At 41.4% G+C, this 17,776-nt stretch overlaps 1 protein-coding gene across 1 annotated transcript; it reads left to right on the top strand.

Annotated features, from left to right (window-relative positions):
• Nucleotides 1–1,112: 1,112 nt before the first annotated feature.
• Nucleotides 1,113–16,358, top strand: REELD1 (reeler domain containing 1). The gene is made up of 7 exons (XM_060246680.1): nt 1,113–1,306; nt 2,672–2,891; nt 5,934–6,156; nt 7,763–7,929; nt 9,143–9,449; nt 10,523–10,586; nt 15,430–16,358. The coding sequence occupies exons 1-7, from the start codon at nt 1,295–1,297 to the stop codon at nt 16,051–16,053; spliced, it is 1,617 nt and encodes a 538-aa protein (XP_060102663.1). The 5' UTR covers nt 1,113–1,294; the 3' UTR covers nt 16,054–16,358.
• Nucleotides 16,359–17,776: the final 1,418 nt, after the last annotated feature.

The raw sequence follows: 17,776 nt of genomic DNA, 5'->3' as shown, positions 1-17,776 counted from the left end.
GGGGTGTCATCTGATGCCCTAGATCTGGATGTATAACAACTACTTTAAAATGGCCAAACTGGTAAATTTCTCTATAGATAGAAGTGTTGATGATAAAGATGAAAGAACTGTCTTCATATAGAATTTTGGCAGCAGGGATTGTCATAAATACCAATTGATTTAGTTTGGTTTTCCATCACCTTTGGATTCTGCTCTATTAAGAGGGTGAGTTAATGGAAGGGCAACAGTGAACGATATCTTAACCATCAAGAGTGCGTCCAACAAAGATCTGTCTCTAATTACCCTTAGGAGCCCATAACAATCCTCTCTATTTTTATTCTGCTTGAACCAGATAATAGTATGAGGGAACAAATAAATAGAACAGCCTTCCACTGGACTTTTGAAGCACTAATGTTTGTATTTTAAAATAATTGTTTACAACTTTAAAAAAAAGGTTGCTTCCATACGTTGCTCTTGGGATTGAATCTACTTTAGTGAGACTATAGTCAAGAAATACGGTAAAAATAAACTTTATACTGCTTACGCTCCAGTGATCTGAACACCTGTTCTGAAGCTTCAGCTAATACTTGCAGTTTTCACACTAAGAATGGGATTTTCTGGGCATGACCTGTATTCTTGGCTGGAGTCACTGACATCATCCAGAAGATAAATGAAGAACAGGGAGACAGATCAGGTGGTAACTTTCCCCCTTTCGGTTCTTAAGCCTTCATTGTGTTGAAGCTGGATATTTGAGTTTATTTTAATACTGAGTGGACTGAACTTGTTTAGAATTTTTCTCCTTCCCAGTGTATTTCTACTTTTGCTGTAGAGTTATATACATGGAACTACGTAGGACATGTCCCATAGTGTGCAGAAGAAAATTCCTCTTTCTTTGCTGTACAGATGAAAGGAGAGGGGAGGCCCTTACCTATCATCTGTTTCCCAACACAAACCCTGGATGATTCCCCAATTTTTCTTTTTCTTTCCCTATATTTATGGTTGCAATTCTGTGTTCACTTATGAGTAGATACTTCCAAGTATAAATGTGTAGAGCATCGTAAACATACATTGTATTTTTGTTACACAAAGCACTTGGTGGGGCTTTTTTGTCTTTTTTCAAAGAGGATGAGTAGACTGTGAAGAAAACTAACATGATTAAAACTGGATTTGAACACTGACAGAGTTCCTGTAGGTATTAAGAATTAGCAGTAGCAGCTGTTGCACTCCCCATTAGTGGAGAAAGCAAAGAATTTTTGCTTTAAAGGATGTTTGCCTGACAGGCTGAAGGAGAAAATTGCTGGGAGCCTGAAGGATCATGTGGCCCAAGGTAAGTGACTGGCAGTGTCAGAGACTGGAATTTCAGATGTACTTCTGGTATCTGATATCTAGGAGAGGGGGTTGGGGGGCAGGGTTGGGCATCAAGTCACTCCCAACTTATGACAACCCTACAGGGTTTTCAAGGCAAGAAATATTCAGATGTGGTTTGCCATTGTCTGCCTCTGCATAGTGGCCCTGAAATTCCTTGCTCGTTCCCCATGCAAATACTGACCAGGAACAACTGGCTCAGACAAAACAGGGAAATTCAGGAGATATAACTTAACGCATATCAGAAGTAAGACAATTTATTAGTAAAGCAGGTAAATTCTCGGAAGCTATTTGTAGACGGATTATCTTGCTAGTGCATAAATAGTTGCAAATATAGTTTGGGCAAAAAAGCTCCACTAAAATCAGTCTTTACCTGTATGTTCTCTGCTTAAAGTTAAGGAGTATCTTAATATTTAGTGGCATTCAAAGGGGCAAATTTCAAGGTGATGGAAAAGCATATATGTTTTGGAGAGTAAGAGTATACAGAAAATTTTTTTTAGAGGGATTACAAAATGTTGGTGCATCAATGGGTGTCTTTTCTGGTGTTCATAGTGCTAGATTTAAATGGCCTGATTGGCACTGAATACTGAAGCTTTAAATATGCCTGTAAAAAGTCTTTTAACACCAAATCAGCACCTACATAGCTGAGAGTAGGTCTTGCATTGCTGCTCGGTAATTTGTAGGAAGCACCAGCCACTAGGGAGTATGTATTTTTCATTACACCATGTTGGCAATATTTAGAAAATCAGGGTGTAAATTAAATGGCTAAATATGTGCCTACAAACATTTCTCACAATGGCTGTGCTATTTATCTTCCAGCAATTCAGTGCCATGGTTTGAATGCTGGAGGGGGGTGGGAATTGAAGTCTCTAGCATTGTTTGTGCTGTGCACAAAAATTGGGCTGCTGCTGCTGTGTGAAAAACACTGACTGAAAAGGGTCCTATATATTACTGGTTTTGCTTCTCCATTGACAACTCACTTCTTGCAACATAGCCACAGTGTTGAAGAGTGCATGCACTGCTAGATTGGTGTGAGCCAGAAGTGTATTGGCATACTAGTAGAGGTCACAACCCTGCCAGGATGGCTTTTGAAAACATTCCGGAATAAGTCAAAGCCCGCTTTGTTCTTGAAATGTTTTATTTTGTGGTTTAACCAGGGCAGAGCTCCACAGATGACTAAACCTCCTTTCTAGCAGTCCAAAGTGTTTGAAAGCCTTGGTTTCAACTAAATCTGGAATTCAGAAGTGTCGCTAGCATAACTTCACACTGGCTACATTTTTACAGAGGTTATTACTGTGCTTTCAGTCCAATGTCTTTTTTCTGATAGGTAGAAGATGAGATGAAAGCCCAGGCTCTTTTTGTTGTGTGGACCTTTACAGTTCTTTGCTTGGTTTCATACTCTGCTGCATTCTCCCATGGTGCCAGTCTTTCTGCATGTACTGACATGAGACCCAAACACATCAGAGCTCACCTTCAGGACCAGCACAATAACTATATTACCCTCCACACCAATATGTCTCTCTTCTTTCCAGGTGACAAAGTACCGGGTAAGGAGCAGCAGTTGTCAATGTTAGTGGCGAGAAAGACAGGCTTACTGCAAGGGCTTAGGTGGAGTGTATTTAATGTTTCTTTCTGCTCAGCATATTGGGAAATATTTCTCAAATGCTCTCTGCTGCCATGGGTCATATGCATTTGCCAAAGTTCCACTTGCTTTCCAGTGGCTAGACATAATGGTAGTAAGCAGATGTAACAGAAAGAGAAACTTTGCAGCACTGATTGAAATAGTTGGGGCAGCTTTCCAAATGCAAATACTTGCGTGAGTGATGCCTCACAGTAATGAGCACTTGCAAAGTGAGGTTGGGAAGTTATACTACTTAGGGAGAAACATTTTGATTGTAAAATTGAGCATGGTAGTTCTAGAGTGCAGTCTCATATTGTGTCAGTCTTTGTGTGATCCCCCAGAAAGTGTTATGCTGCTGTGTGTGCATATATTACAAGAGTTGCAGCTTGTACATGGTACTGCTTGAAATACACATAGATCACTGCCATTTCCACTATGCTGCTGGCCCTTGCCAAAGGAACAGACTAGCCCCCTCCAATAGAAGCATCAGTATCTTCTCTCTCCAGTAGCAACTGATGCCCCATGTCACAGGAGCAAAAGTCTAGTGTGGTGCTATCTTAAGCAGAGTGACACCCTGTGAGCCACATAGAAGCACATTCAGTGGCACTGCTAGGGGCCCTGTTTGTTATGGGGCTTGAGATGAGAGAAGATCTGTATTCCTACTGGGTTGGAGGTGTGTTGTGACTCTTGCTGTGCTTTAATCAATCAATGATTTGTAATGTCAAAACCACAAGTCATAATAATAACAGAATTCAATAAAATGGCACCAAATAAACCCCACAGGTACTGCTCATTATCACTGTAACCATGTGCTGGTGTTACCGAATGGCCAGTCCCATAGAGAAAAGGGAGTTTGGAAGCCATCAATAAATATGCATTCTTTCCTTACAAACAGTAGTTTAAAATGAGACAGAGGGGCTATACTTAGGGCCAGCCATAGACTGTCAGGCACCCTAGGCATGGCTAACTTCTCCACCCCCCCCCCTGCACTGATGACGTCACCAAGTCACATGGGGAGCACCCAGTTCGGTGCCCCCAGAAGGCTAGTGCCCTAGGCAATCACCTAGTTTGCCTAGTGGCAGGACTGGCCCTCTACTTAGATTCCATGCAAGGGGCTATGCCAGGGGTGGCCAATGGTAGCTCTCCAGATATTTTTTGCCTACAACTCCCATCAGCCGCAACCAGCATGGCCAATGGCTGGGGCTGATGGGAGTTGTAGGCAAAAAAACATCTGGAGAGCTACCGTTGGCCACCCCTGGACTATGCATCTAGCGATCCAAGCAAAAATAATCTCCTTTGCTTCCTGCTCAGCAAAGTCTAAGTGTGTCCCTTATCCACTGTCTTTCCCCTTCAAGTCATGATGGCACTGGAGCTATGTCTTGCTATAGGATTCAGCCATGCAGCATTTTGAAAAATGTCCAGCCTCCCTGGATTGCTGGTGACTTTTGGGGGGGGGGGACTTGCTCTTGTGATGGAGGGTAATGGAGGCTTTCCCTGCTAGCCACCAGAATTAAGCTTCAGTTTCCCAGTAGCTACCAGGCAACCATATTTGCAGACCCCCTGGTCAGCTGGGAAAAGTTAATTAACACAAGAGTGATGAGGCAAAGAAGTGTACCAGGAAGTCTCTGACCGAAATTTTGTGTCTCTGCTATGAAACTGGCAGAAGGTCTTTTAAAAAGCTACTGCCTCAGTCTCAATTCAACATCTGTAATCTGGATAACAATATTGATTGACCTTAAAGGGCTGTCACACAGATTACTGAAATAATGTATGTGAAAATGCCTTGAATTTCTTAATCAAAGTATATAAATGCTAATATTGCTGTGATTTATAATCACACCACTACCATCAAAGATGCAGAGTTTTTCAGATAAACAGACACATTACTTGGAGGTTAGTGAAGACATTTCATATTTTTCATTTTTAACAATACTTGATTCTACAGAGCAGAACGGAGTATCTTGCAAGGGTTTAAATAAGATCACAACCTGTAGTTTCAGTTCTTTAGCTGTAACTTCCCAACAGTTCTGGTTACTTCATCCTAACTAGTTTGAGGATTAAACCCCATGTTATTAAAACTGGAGCCGATAATGATGTTGATCAACAAATAACATCTGTGTAAACAAGCTGATTCCTGCATAAAGTGAAAATTCTTGAAAGCATTACAGCATTCACTTTTTTGGATAGAGGTGAGAAGGGACAAAACTAGAGGCAGAACTTGATGGAAAGAGGGGAAGTGCTAAGTTACACCTGTATTATTGTACCTGTGGAGAAACAAAATCTTTTTTGTGTGTGATTTTAAATCATAAAGGGGTTTTTGACCCAGGGTACTTCCTTCCCCTAGGACTGTGGCCCCAATCTAAATTTGACTTTCATTGATTGATTGATTGATTTACTTAATTTATACCCTGCCTTTTCCCCCACTGGGACCCATTGTGCTTTCCTCCAGTTTATCCACACAACAATCCTGTCAAGTAGGTTAAGGTGAGAATGTGCGATTGGCCCCACAGTCACCCAGCAAGCTTCCATGGCAGAGTGAGGATATGACCTGGGTCTCCCAGATCCTAGTCCAGCACTTTATCCACTATACCACATGAGTTCTTGACCTCCACATCCTTTAATTTAAAACAAACAAACAAAAGGATCTGATCATTGATTTCTTGCCGTTCTGTCTAGTTTGACTCAGAGACTCTGTATCCAGGAGGGGAGGCTGGTGAAAGGCAATCCTGAGAGATAGTCATCAAATGGGTGAAGACTGGCTGGATTGAGGACCTTTGGGTGTGCCTCCATACTCATCCTAACCATGCTCCTGCTTAATACAATTGCAAAGATTGTGTAATTTTTAAAATAAAAAGCAATATCAATCACATTTTCTATCCCAGAGTGTAGATGCAAAATTTCTCAGTACAAATATTAAAACTGATTTCCAAAGGTTGACATTCTTTTGTAACTTCTTCTTTGCCTTCAGTCACAGTGAGAAGCACACGCGATTTCATGGGCTTTATGCTGCAAGCTCGCAGAGTATCGAATGATCAAATTGCTGGCATTTTTGTTTACATTCCTCCTGGCTCCAAACTCCTGACTTGTTTTGAAGATGGTGATACTGTTACCCACTCAGACAAGTCACTGAAAAGAAACCTGTCCTTCGTGTGGAAGGCCCCTGATCAGCCTGTTGGAGACATCCGGTTCTTGTAAGAAATTCTTGCTTGATCTCTTTTTGAGGAAGTCTTCTGGTGGACAACCAAGGGAAGGTGGTTGGTTAGCTGTTTGCAGTATTCACTGAAAGACAGAGATCTGGTATGGATTCTAGGCACACACCCACATACATATACGAGATCCATTCTGAACGTTTTTATTTACACGTTCTGGCCTTTGACTTGGTTTTACATGTTGGAAATTAGTTCTTGATTTAGCTGAATGTAGATCTATATCAACACTAGTTAACCATGTGGTCAAAGGGAAATATCTCATGTTCAGTGTGAATCCATATTTGGCTGTGCAAATGTACCCCATGATAAGTGATTTCAATGTGCAGTCAGTTACACTTCCCCCACTGTAGGATGTTGCTTCCTGCTACAGCCACAGTTTCAAGGCTGTAGGATGTTGCTTCCTGCTACAGCCACAGTTTCAAGGCTGACTCAAAAAAAGGTTTTAGCTTCTTCTCTGACTGCATCTGGTAAATTTGTGTTTTTACTGGCATCTTTCTTTCTTCTGGTTGCACATAAACAACCTTAACAACTGCACAGTAGGCAGAAATGCAACAGAGATGCTTTCCCCAGCATTGCAGTGCAGTGATGGGAAAAGCTTTATTTAGTTTCCTTTGATATTCAGCAGGTAGTAACCTTCATTTTAGTTAGGCCAGGAGGCAGAGTGACCACCTGGCATGGTCCTACAAGTCAGCATCTTTGATGTCTTTATACATGATGTGACACTGCGCTTGGTTTGATGGCAGTGGGCGCAGTGCTTGCTGTTGTGTGGCGTTTTGTTTCTTTGGGTGCTTTTACTTATCACCATGTTTTTTTTCTAACTAAGGTACCCTAATGCTGATCAGAATCTCATATTTTATCATTTTTTTAAAAAAATAAGCAAATTGTAGGAAACTTTGATGATCTGTGGCCTGGAGTATAAAACATAGCTACCATACAATTGACTATGAAATGACATCCTCATATGTTCAGTAGCTTAGATCAAAACTTCTGTGATTTATGGATATTTGTGCAGTTAGATAAAATTAAGTCTGAACAAATCATATCCTGTAACATAACAGACAACAGCAAAGACATAGACATTGGATGTGTTGTGAAAATATATAGCTCAGATTCATTAAGTAAATTTAAGGAGTAGTCCTAAGGAGGTCTATACAGAGGTTAAGTCTAATGCTATTTAGAGGGGCTTACTTCCAGGAAAGTGGCCTTAATTTACCCTGCCTCCTTCCTTGGTTCTTGCTTGTGTATTTAACCAAATTTTTTCAAATGGAGCCATTTTTTGTCAAATGAATTTTTAAAAAGCTGATGAAATTAGAGAGCCAGTCTACAAATTGCATTTTGATGAGCTCTGACTCTTAAGTGACTTTTCTTACAGTCCTTTCACTATGGTTTCAATTGGTTATTTGTTGTTACTCCGATATAAAAAGTGTTACAGGCTAATCCTTTAATGTCCTTTGCACTAATTCTGTTTGTAAATTTTTAAAAATTCCTTTTGATTTACCAAATGTTCTGATGATTTATTAATGGGACAGAATAACTAAATCCATGCTTCAAATACTTGTTTTTGTTCTCTAAAAAAACACCGCAACAGTTTATCAGTAGTCCAGTCCTACTTTGTTTACTGGGCAAGAATTGAGTCTTCTACAGTGTATCAACAAATGCAAAACAGAACCATGGCTGACCACAGTGTAGCCTCCAGTGCTATAAAGCCAACACTTTTTCAGGAGCCTATTGATCTGGAAGGAGGATCTACTACAGGTAAAAGCATGTTTCTCTTGTACCTATTTCCCAGAAGGCTTCCATCTTGTTTCACATTTCTCTCATCTTTTATCTATCACATGACATAAATTAGGCTACTGCATTTCACCAGATTCTATATTCATTGATTTGGAAATAAATCCCATGATTTAAGAGGACCTGATCTACAAATAAATGTCTTTAAGATTACAGCCTTAGGATTCAATCCATATTCCATTAATTAGTGAACGGAACTGATTTAGGTTATGCACTTTATTTTTAGTTTTCATTTCTGGGTAGCATGAACCACTGCCTTAGATCTATTTCAAATGTTGAATTATTGATCTCACCTGCTTATGCATCTCATCTACAATGAAGCATGAGTCTTTAATGACTTCTAGTTCTCACAGTGGGTCCTTCTTTGGATGTAGGGTTGCCAGCCTCCAGGTGGGGCCTGGAGATCTCCCAGTTTTAGAACTGATCTCCAGCTGGCAGAGATCAGCACCCCTGGAGAAAATGGCTGCTTTGAAGGGTGAGCTCTATGGCTTTGTACCATGCTGAGGACCTTTCCCTCCCCAAACCCCACCCTCTCCCAGATCCACCCCCAAAGTCTCCAGGTATTTTCCAACCCAGATCTGACAACTGCATTTGGAAAAGATGTGGAAAATAGAAGGGCAAGTCATTCTTAGTTTCCCTTATGCTTCCTGGTAACATTGAGGATTAAATTCTTGATTGATTCAGTGGCAAGCAACTTGCTTGCTATTGAGAACAATGTGGAGAATGTAGTCTCTCACAATAAATATTGTAGCTTATGAAATTATTTGCCTTAGTATCCTGGTATTTGAATACCATCACCCTCATACTCTATTCATAAGCTCCTAGAGGCATCCAGTAGACGACTGTCTAAATCCATAATGGGTTAGGTGCACCATTCTCAGTCCAGAGTTATGGCTACTGAATACATGGTTCAAATACATGGTTGGAAGGCACATGATGCAGCCAGTTAGTTGGCTGAAGCTAAGCAGGTCTGGGTGATGCCTAGGTTGGAAGGAAGCTCCCCTTGGAACCCTTTGTGCGCTTCTTGAATTCTGCAGCAGAAGTGGATGACTGTGGTCATACAAAAGTACTTTGTAAGTTTATATTATCTATAAAAATATATTCAGTAGTGTCAAATCTATTTCCTGATATTCTCAGTATTTTATGTTCAACATTTTGCATTGGATTTTTCTTAAAGGTTCCTCTCCATACACCATCTCAACTCAGTTTGCGAATGTATCATCTACCAGTCTGACTCAGACTGCAGCAACACTGGTTTTGGATCCAGCTTATAGCAGACAGCAAACATCGGAGCTCTCTAGCAATGGAAGTCTTCTGTCTGAATCCCTAGTAGATTCTGTCACTTCACGTGCCGTCAGGCAAACTGGAGAAAGGCAACACAATGGAAGTGGCGTAGCTGGTGATCTGCTGGAATCCTCCCTTCAGTTTCAGGACCTTGGCTTCAGAACACGAGATTATTTCTCTACACACAGCACATTCAACAGGTACTATGTAGCCATTAGGTGTCATCTTGTAGGTACAAAAGCTGAGGAATGTGGGATTCACCAAACATAATGCAATCCTCAAAGACCTTTACTCTACATTGTGAACACATACTCTCTCTCCCCTTCTTCTCACCCACATATGTGTACATTATTTTAACTATGTCAATATCACAATCAATTATAACAACAACAGATCAACAGCTTTGCAGCACAGAAGTTTTTGTTCACGAAACTTGTCCAAGATGGGCCCAGAAAAGTTGTTTTTGGTGATACAAACTTGCTAATGGGGAGGGGAGGTGGAATCTGTCCCCTGAAGGCTCACTGAGATTGTACTCATGTAAATGGCTCCTTTACGCCATGTGTAGTTTGCCTATATATTCCTGCATAGTGTGCTGTTGATGGTTTGTAGGTCTTGAGCGCACCAAGTGCATACAATTTAAATGGCTGCCATAGAGAGGCCATTTTCCATGAAAGAAGCCTGATTTTATGAGAGTTCTTTAGTGAACGAGGTAGAGTTTGACCCCGCTAAGGTCATTTTCTTTAATGCATAAATAGTCTCATAAACACACAAAAAGAATCTCATTAAGACCAGCAGAAAGAGATAGAGAGAGATTCTTAAGTAAGCTTTGGCTTGTGTCTCATGGATAACCCCTAGCAGCAGTGTCTTGAACTATTTGTTTTTTAATGGTGTGCATGCAAGTACATACATAAAGATGTACAAGTGAGGGTGTAATATATTAATGGGAAAGGTGTGTGTTTAAAATTATTAAGCTACTTTCATATAGCCTTAGAAGGCTGAGATTTGGGACCCATCTATCACAACACCTTGACTACATCTAAGAGTAAAAATATAGGCTAGCACAAGGGAAGGCAGTCCCAGAACAGAGCAAGCCAAACTGAGCAGAAACCAATGATGTGTTGCAGGAATTCATTTGGTACTTTGTACAACTCAATGAGTCTTGAGGGAATTTCCAGTGGTAGCCAGGAAAGCACCTCTGGGCATGTTCAGAATATAACTGAATTTATTAGTATGAAATATAATCAATTTACATTTCCCCATCCCAATATTTTAGGACAGAAAATGCCTCCAGTATTCCCAAGTCATCACTGTGTTCAGCGTGTACAGACGGCACAGAGGTAAGCACTGGAGTAGATGGCATTTGATGGGCTTTCAAGGAAGATCTTTGGTAGCACATAGCAATTTTTCTGCAATGTTGTGTGTTTTGCACATGCTAGAAATTATTCATTTATTTGAACTGGTACCATGCTAGGCTCAGAAAGCACAGCAGTATTTTAAAATTATACAGTCTGTAATAACTCTGTGGAAATAGCCACACGTAAGAATCTTATGACTAAAATTAGAACCACCTATCAAACACTGGGGAAGACAATGGCAAACCACCTCATTAAAAGTCTGCCATGAAAATGTCATGATGCGACGTCACCCCAGAGTTAGTTAGTTAGTTTATTCACAACAAAGCCAGCAAAAAACAATTTAGATAAAACCATTGCCGGTTACAGTAACCCATATAAATTGTGCTGAGAGAACAAAGCTAAAATTGCTATAATCAATTATAAAAACATACATGCATACATACAGTTAATAATGGGATTAAACATTTTAAAAACTATCAACTAAGAGAAAGAGGAAGAAAATGCCTAGCTATTTCCCTTCAGAGCTATGAGTGACTTTCTAGTTCTGGTGGCAAGCCAGCCAAATTTAGCTAATTTGAGTATAACCCTAGGGTTCCTGTCATTCAAAAGATCCTTCAGTTGTTGCATTTTTTGATTAAGAGTTGTAGGCAAGATTGCAGGAAAAGGAAGGATTTCACGGTGAATGCTGTACGCCTTGCAGTCATACAGGACATGCACTAAAGATTCTATCCCTTCATTACAGCAGGGGCATATACTATCTTCAAAAGGTATTTTGTTATATCTGCCCTCCAAGACCCACCTCATGAGGGTAAAAATTCGCCTGTACTGATAATTTTCCAGCTGGTATACGTAAGGCATGGGTGCTATTCTATTAACTGGTTCTACAAGGACTCGCCATGTTGAGGTACTATTAAGATCATTCTGTCTGTCACCCCAGAGATAGAAACGACTGGTACTGATAGAAACGACTACCTTTACCTCTATCAAACACAAATTCAGATTAAAAATGCCTCATAGGCTGTTTTCTGCATCACCATTACCATGAGGATAATAGTTGTGTTTCGAAAGAATCATACACAGCTGTTTAGGGCACATCTAAGTGCTCTAAATTCAGTGAGAACTGCATCATGATCTAATATGTGTTTCAGTTGTGATCATGTGTGAGCCTAAAAACAATGTTCAGTTCCCAGCTGCGTGCAGAGAGAAGAAATTGGGTGTTGAGCTTACAGAAGTCTTGAACACAGTTTTGTGCTGTATGTTGTTAGTGGGAGAAGACAATAGTACCTGACTCTGTACTCCTGTGATACTAGGAAGAGCCTTTAGGGAATGTACTGCTCTGATGTAATTCTTTTCCGTTAAAGGAATGGTCACTCCAGTAGTCCTTTGAGTTGCAGAGAACTGTGTGTGTACATGTCCTTATAATGTATATGATTTTCATTCCACATAAATTCAGTTCTTTGCCACTAGATTCCCCACCTTCTTGTGTAGAGCGCAGGCCAGTGTTTTATTCTCACAGCAGCCTTTGAGGCTGGTGAAGCTAAGGAAGACTGTTCCAAGGTCACCCCTTGAGCTTTCATGGCAGGGAAAGGATTCCGGCCTGGGTCTCCATTATCATAATCTGACCACTGCACCACACTGCTTCTCCATTACTTGACCCCTACTGCAACTAAAGAGGATCCATTAAACGGCTTTATTCTTTCAAAGACTGGAATATTAACCTCATATAGACTAGGGATGCTGCAAATTTTGCAGTGAACACATATGTCTGTCAAACTCACACTGCAATCCTAAAAACTCTTTCCTGGGTGTAAGTCCTGTTGAGCAGACTTTAGTAGAACTCTGAGTACACCTTCTTGGGATTGCACTGTTAGTGCACAAAGGTGGTGATCAGACATGAGCCAGCCACTTGGTCTGTTTGGGTTGTGCTGAGCAGTCATAAACACCTGCTGAACCAGGTTTTTGCAAAACTGCGCATGCTCAGAGGCACTGCCCATTCAAACTGATCAGCACCCATTAGCATTACTAAGCACTACTTAGACAAAAACTGAAGGGTAGGATTTTATTGAAACACAGCATTTATTTTTGCCCAATTTATATCGCAGTGAGTGATCTAATTGTCTATTTAAACAATTGCCTGCTGAGCAGAGCAGTTATGGGAGAGGTCCTACAACTCAGTCTGTGTGAGAATGTGCATGTGCAACAAGCCAGCTGCATGATGAAGAAGGAGTACAATGAAGGAAGCTGCCAAACATCCACAAACAGGTTAATTCAGTATTGAACTGATCACTGAAAAATCAGGTCTTTTTGCAACCAGTGAACAAGGCATGAGCCCAGCTAGTGTATGTTTGAGCATATTTAAAATTAGGTCTTTTTTTGTAGCAGGAACACCTTTGCATATTAGGCCACACCCCTGATGTAGCCAATCCTCCAAGAGCTTACAGGATGCTTAGTACAGGGTGTACTGTAAGTTCCAAGAGGATTGGCTACATCAGGAGTGTGTAGCCTAATATGCAACGGAGTTCCTGCTACAAAAAAAGCCCTGCCTAAAATGGACAGCCCTGGATCTTAATTATATTTCCCTCTAACATAAGACAATTCTGCCAGCACAGTAACACTTGTCAATTCTCCCCTCTCACTGCAGACAGCCATGTCACCCCTCCATGCTGCTCTCAGGAGTCCCCTTTCCCCGGGGAGGGGGAGGGCTTTGGGATGCATGGGTGGGCTGCAGTGGGAGAGGTGAGAAAGTTTCCTCTCACAAATGCTATGGCACTCACAGAGCACTGGGTCCAAATCTTCGTGATAAGAGCAATCCTAGGCATGTGTATGGAGAATCTTACTCAGGTCTGTTCAGTGAGGCAACAGAAAATGTTAATGTCTTTTAGCAAGCATGGATTACCAACCCTGCTGCACTTAATGAGTTGTGACCCAGTTGGCTTAAAAAGTTGCCTGAAGGCCAGGCTCCCACCGCTGGTTTGGTGCAGCCACAGAATGAATAGAAACAGAGAACAGGGTAAACAATGGTGATTTTTTCCTTGAGGTTCCTGGATTGCATGTCAGACAAAAATGGTAAGTGATATCACAGAAGCCAATTTTAATATTCGGTAAAACTGTGAGCATAGAACTGATATATCCTTGACTACAAAACTGTATTCTGTTCTTGTATGAAAAACTGAACAGTTGCGGCCTGCTTTCCAGCCAGATGCAGATCATTTATCTTCTTCAATTCAGTGGGCTGAGGCTTAACTAAGTGTTATTCTCACTTATCCCGGTTAGAGGGCAGTAGATGCTCTGAAATCCCCCTGATGTGAAGGAAACTCTCCCTTGTGTCTGTAGTCCTCAGTTCAAAGCACTTGGTTTTTAAATGTGCCTCTGAAGCCAGTTCTTCTTGAGGCTGTTGTGTTGCCAGGAAACAACTGGCCACGACTTACATTTTGCAAACAATTATTAGTCTGCTGCAGCAGAAACAAACAGAAATTGTGTGGCACCTTAAAAATTTAATAAATTATTCCAGCATAAATGTTCATGTTAGAGGTATTTTTAAAAGGAACCTTCCAACATAAATATTCTGCCTAGTGAGGAATCACTCCATTGCCTCTGAAAAAGTGGGCTCTGGTCCCTGAAAAACTTGTGCTGAAATAATATTCTGTTAGTCTTTAAGGTGCCACAAAATGCCTGTTTATTTCCACAGTGTGTGCCTTCCACTCATTGAAAAAGGGCTGCAGTGGAAAAAGAGAAAACCTGCCTTGCTATTTGTTGCTGGGGAGCAGTCCAGATGGGCATGCTCTTTCTTCTATCTCAGCTTTCAGTACTGCTAGTACTATAGGGACTATTGCTGCCAACCTTTCTTATACTGGTGGTCAGCTGGAAACTGCAGAATACAGAGCAGACGAGGAGGACTTATGATTCATGTTAAAGGGGCAAGACTAGGATGTGGGGCAGTGGATTGCATTGGTTATGTGAATGGGGGAAGAGCAAGAAGCAGGACACATCAGAGGGAGCAATCCTAAACAGGTCGACTCAGAGGCAATACTGCCTCTAAGCTACAAAGTCTTGTGAGCAAAAATTCTACTTCGTGAGCTACTGGCATTAAAATTGTGAGCTACTGCATAAATTGGTTTGCTCTGGAGCCATTTTTCCTGAGCTAAGGCACAAATGTGTGAGCCAGAGGCTAAAAAAAAAGTGAGCTAGCTCACACTAACTCAGCTTAGAGGAAACAGTGCTCAGAGGCAAGTTTGGCTGGATCCAGGTTGGACTTTCCCTAACCCAAACCTATTTCTGTTGTGATTGGTGCTATTCTTACTGGGGTTCATTGCCTCAGTGTCTAACAGGCAGACTTATTTTGGCACCATATGTACACAGTCGTTACTCTTGCATTGCATTTGGTCCAGATGCAGTCTTGTCAAGGCATTTCACTTTTTCCAGCACCCGATGAGTTGGTTTTGCACCTGGGAAAATATCATTCTTCCCCAGATGGTGGAGGCATGACTATTGCAACTGGCATGAATGGATAAAAACCTAACGTCTTTCCTCCATTCTTTTCTGATTTGATGTAATTTTTCTAGTAGTCCAGAGGCTGTGCAGCAGTATTTGCCCAGACCTATCATGAGGCAAACACTAGCCAGCCTACTTTATCCCACACCAGGGCTCTGCCATTTTGTCCTTTGGAATTGCAGGCTGTCCAGTAAGCCAATGATCGTGTTCCTTGGAAGACAATAAGGAATTAAAAATTAGTTTGCCCCAATATGTATAGTCAAAGGACAACAGCAAGTCTCAGGCATGGTATGTATGTTTTATTTAAAGCATTCTTCTTTTTTCTGTTTTTAAGGTGGTTTCTAGATCTTCTATCCTGGGTTTATGGAATTCTGCACTCCCCATGACAGCTTCACCTTTGATCCAACTTTGGGACTCTTCATTGCTTTCAGGAGTGGGAGCAACATCAGGACATTTAGGTAAAGAAAAGGACTCTGATTCCTCCCAGGGTTTATCAGCATCATGGCAAATGGTGAAGGAAAACCCAGTGACACAGAAAGGTCCAGCCAACTTCCTGCCTCAGGCAGAATTTACTGCTCATGGCCAGGAAAAAAAGGAGAAAGAGGTGAATACACTCCTGAAGGTAACAACAGCAGCAACTAAAGCCAGTGTTCCTGGAGATGGAGGCGCAAAGCCAGGCCGAAAACCACAGCTGGTTGCTGCTCAACTTGGTGTCCTCCTTGGATGTTCTGTTGTCCTTGGCATGGTAGTGGCTATCAGTTTGCGTTGCATCCACTCCCAGTACTGTCATAAGCGAACAGAGGTGTCTTTTAGTGAGCCAGAGAACAATGTGATTGCCTTGAGAGAGAGTGGGGAGATGATGCATTTCAGAAAGATACGAGAAAACAGCTTTGTCCTGGTCCAGGCAGAGTACAACTGGATCAATCCATCCAGTAGTGGTAAAAAAGCTGTCATCTAGGTGTCTGCCCAGTTACCTTTTTATATTCTTGATGAGCTGAGCCTTTGATAAAAAAAAAAATGAATAAAAATTAAGAAAACCAAATTTGGAGCAATTGCCTAATGCCATTTAAGCAAATATAGTCAAAAGTGAGGAAAGATACACATATTTTTATTACAATGCAGAGACATCTTAGCTTGATTGCAGATAACATGTAGATGTTTTGAGTTTTGGACCTCATTTAAATAGGAACAGATGCTTTGTTTAAAATCTTATACTTAATACAATTAATATTGAATGCTTGCTCATTAAACTGGATTGTTGCAGCCATTACGTTTCCTTTGTTGCCTTGAGGTACGGTCCAAAACAAACAGCGATTCTTTCTCAGCAATCCAGTGTCATCTGCTATTTAGTCTCTGTCAAAAGTTTCAGCTGTTGTTCTTCTTTTCAAGCCCTCGCCCCTCTTCTCACTTCAGAAGTGATGCTTTTGGGTTGCTGTGTGTGATTTCTCAAATCGGTAAAATGTTTGCCACTTGAACTGACTTCCCTATTTAGAAAAACAAATCTGAGTGCAACACAACAGTTAAGAGAATTGATCTGCGGAAGGCAAATGCTGGCTGGCCGTATTGTGAATTGATCTCTGGGAAGGAAACAAAGACACAGCAAATGCCACCTTTGGGGAGAGGAACATGGCTCCTCATCAGGTGCAAATGGAGAGGAAGCTTCTCCCGGCCATTTGCACCTCGATCAACTGGCTTGTTTAATCCTGACACACAGCTGGCACATGCTTTGTTCTCTGCTTCAGGTCAGTTTCCGATACAGGGACTGGCATAAAAAGTCTACTGACAAGTGGAGCCCTGGGGTCACTTCAGGGGAACCCTAACAAGGGTCCTGTCAAAACTCCCGCAAGCCTTTTTGCACTCTGAACGTCACAAAGAACTTTTGTTCATATTCAGGTGGTGGGTGTGGTGGCTGAAGGAAATCCCTGGGAAGGTCTGACCATGTTCAGAGATTTAGATTTGATGGAATATTTCCCTTTCTGCTTGGAATAAACATAAATGGTATATATTGCTTTTACTTCATAAAATGAAGCACTTTTCCATAGTGGAAGTGACCGTGGAAATGTAATAGTGCCAAATGCACTTGGCACATGCTTTTCTTGCCCCACAGATTGCCTGCCTGTACAGCTGTAACCACAATGGGTCGCATTCACCCACAGCTTCTCTTTCAAACTAAAGGCCTGGCTGGGATTCCATGAGTTGTATAAACGTAGCATGAGAATATAAACCAAGTCATGAGGCAGGAGCCAAATGCACACTGATGTCCCCCAGATTAAGCTGTGTTCTTCAGGGATATTTGATAAAATAAAACAACATTTGAAACTTGGGGGAAAAACATGTCAGTAGAAATTTATTTTAAGAAATACTCTTACATTGCCTATTAGTGTAGCGGTTAAGAGTAGCAGACTCTAATCTGGAGAACCAGAACAGATTCCCCACTCCTCCTCCACATGAAGCCTGCTGGGTGACCTTGGGCCAGTCACAGTTCCCTCAGAACACTCTCTGCCTCAGCTACCTCACAAGGTGCCTGTTGTGGGGTGAGGAAGTAAGCCACTTTGAGGAGTGAGGAACATATGAACATATGATGCTGCCTTATACTGAATCAGACATTTGGTCCATCAAAGTCAGTATTGTCTTCTCAGACTGGCAGCGGCTCTCCAGGGTCTCAAGCTGAGGTTTTTCAC

This window comes from Heteronotia binoei, chromosome 9, assembly GCF_032191835.1.
Source record: "Heteronotia binoei isolate CCM8104 ecotype False Entrance Well chromosome 9, APGP_CSIRO_Hbin_v1, whole genome shotgun sequence".
Classification (NCBI taxonomy): domain Eukaryota; kingdom Metazoa; phylum Chordata; class Lepidosauria; order Squamata; family Gekkonidae; genus Heteronotia; species Heteronotia binoei.
The sequence above is the reverse complement of the archived record's forward strand: the minus strand, read 5'-3'. Positions and strand labels throughout refer to the sequence as shown.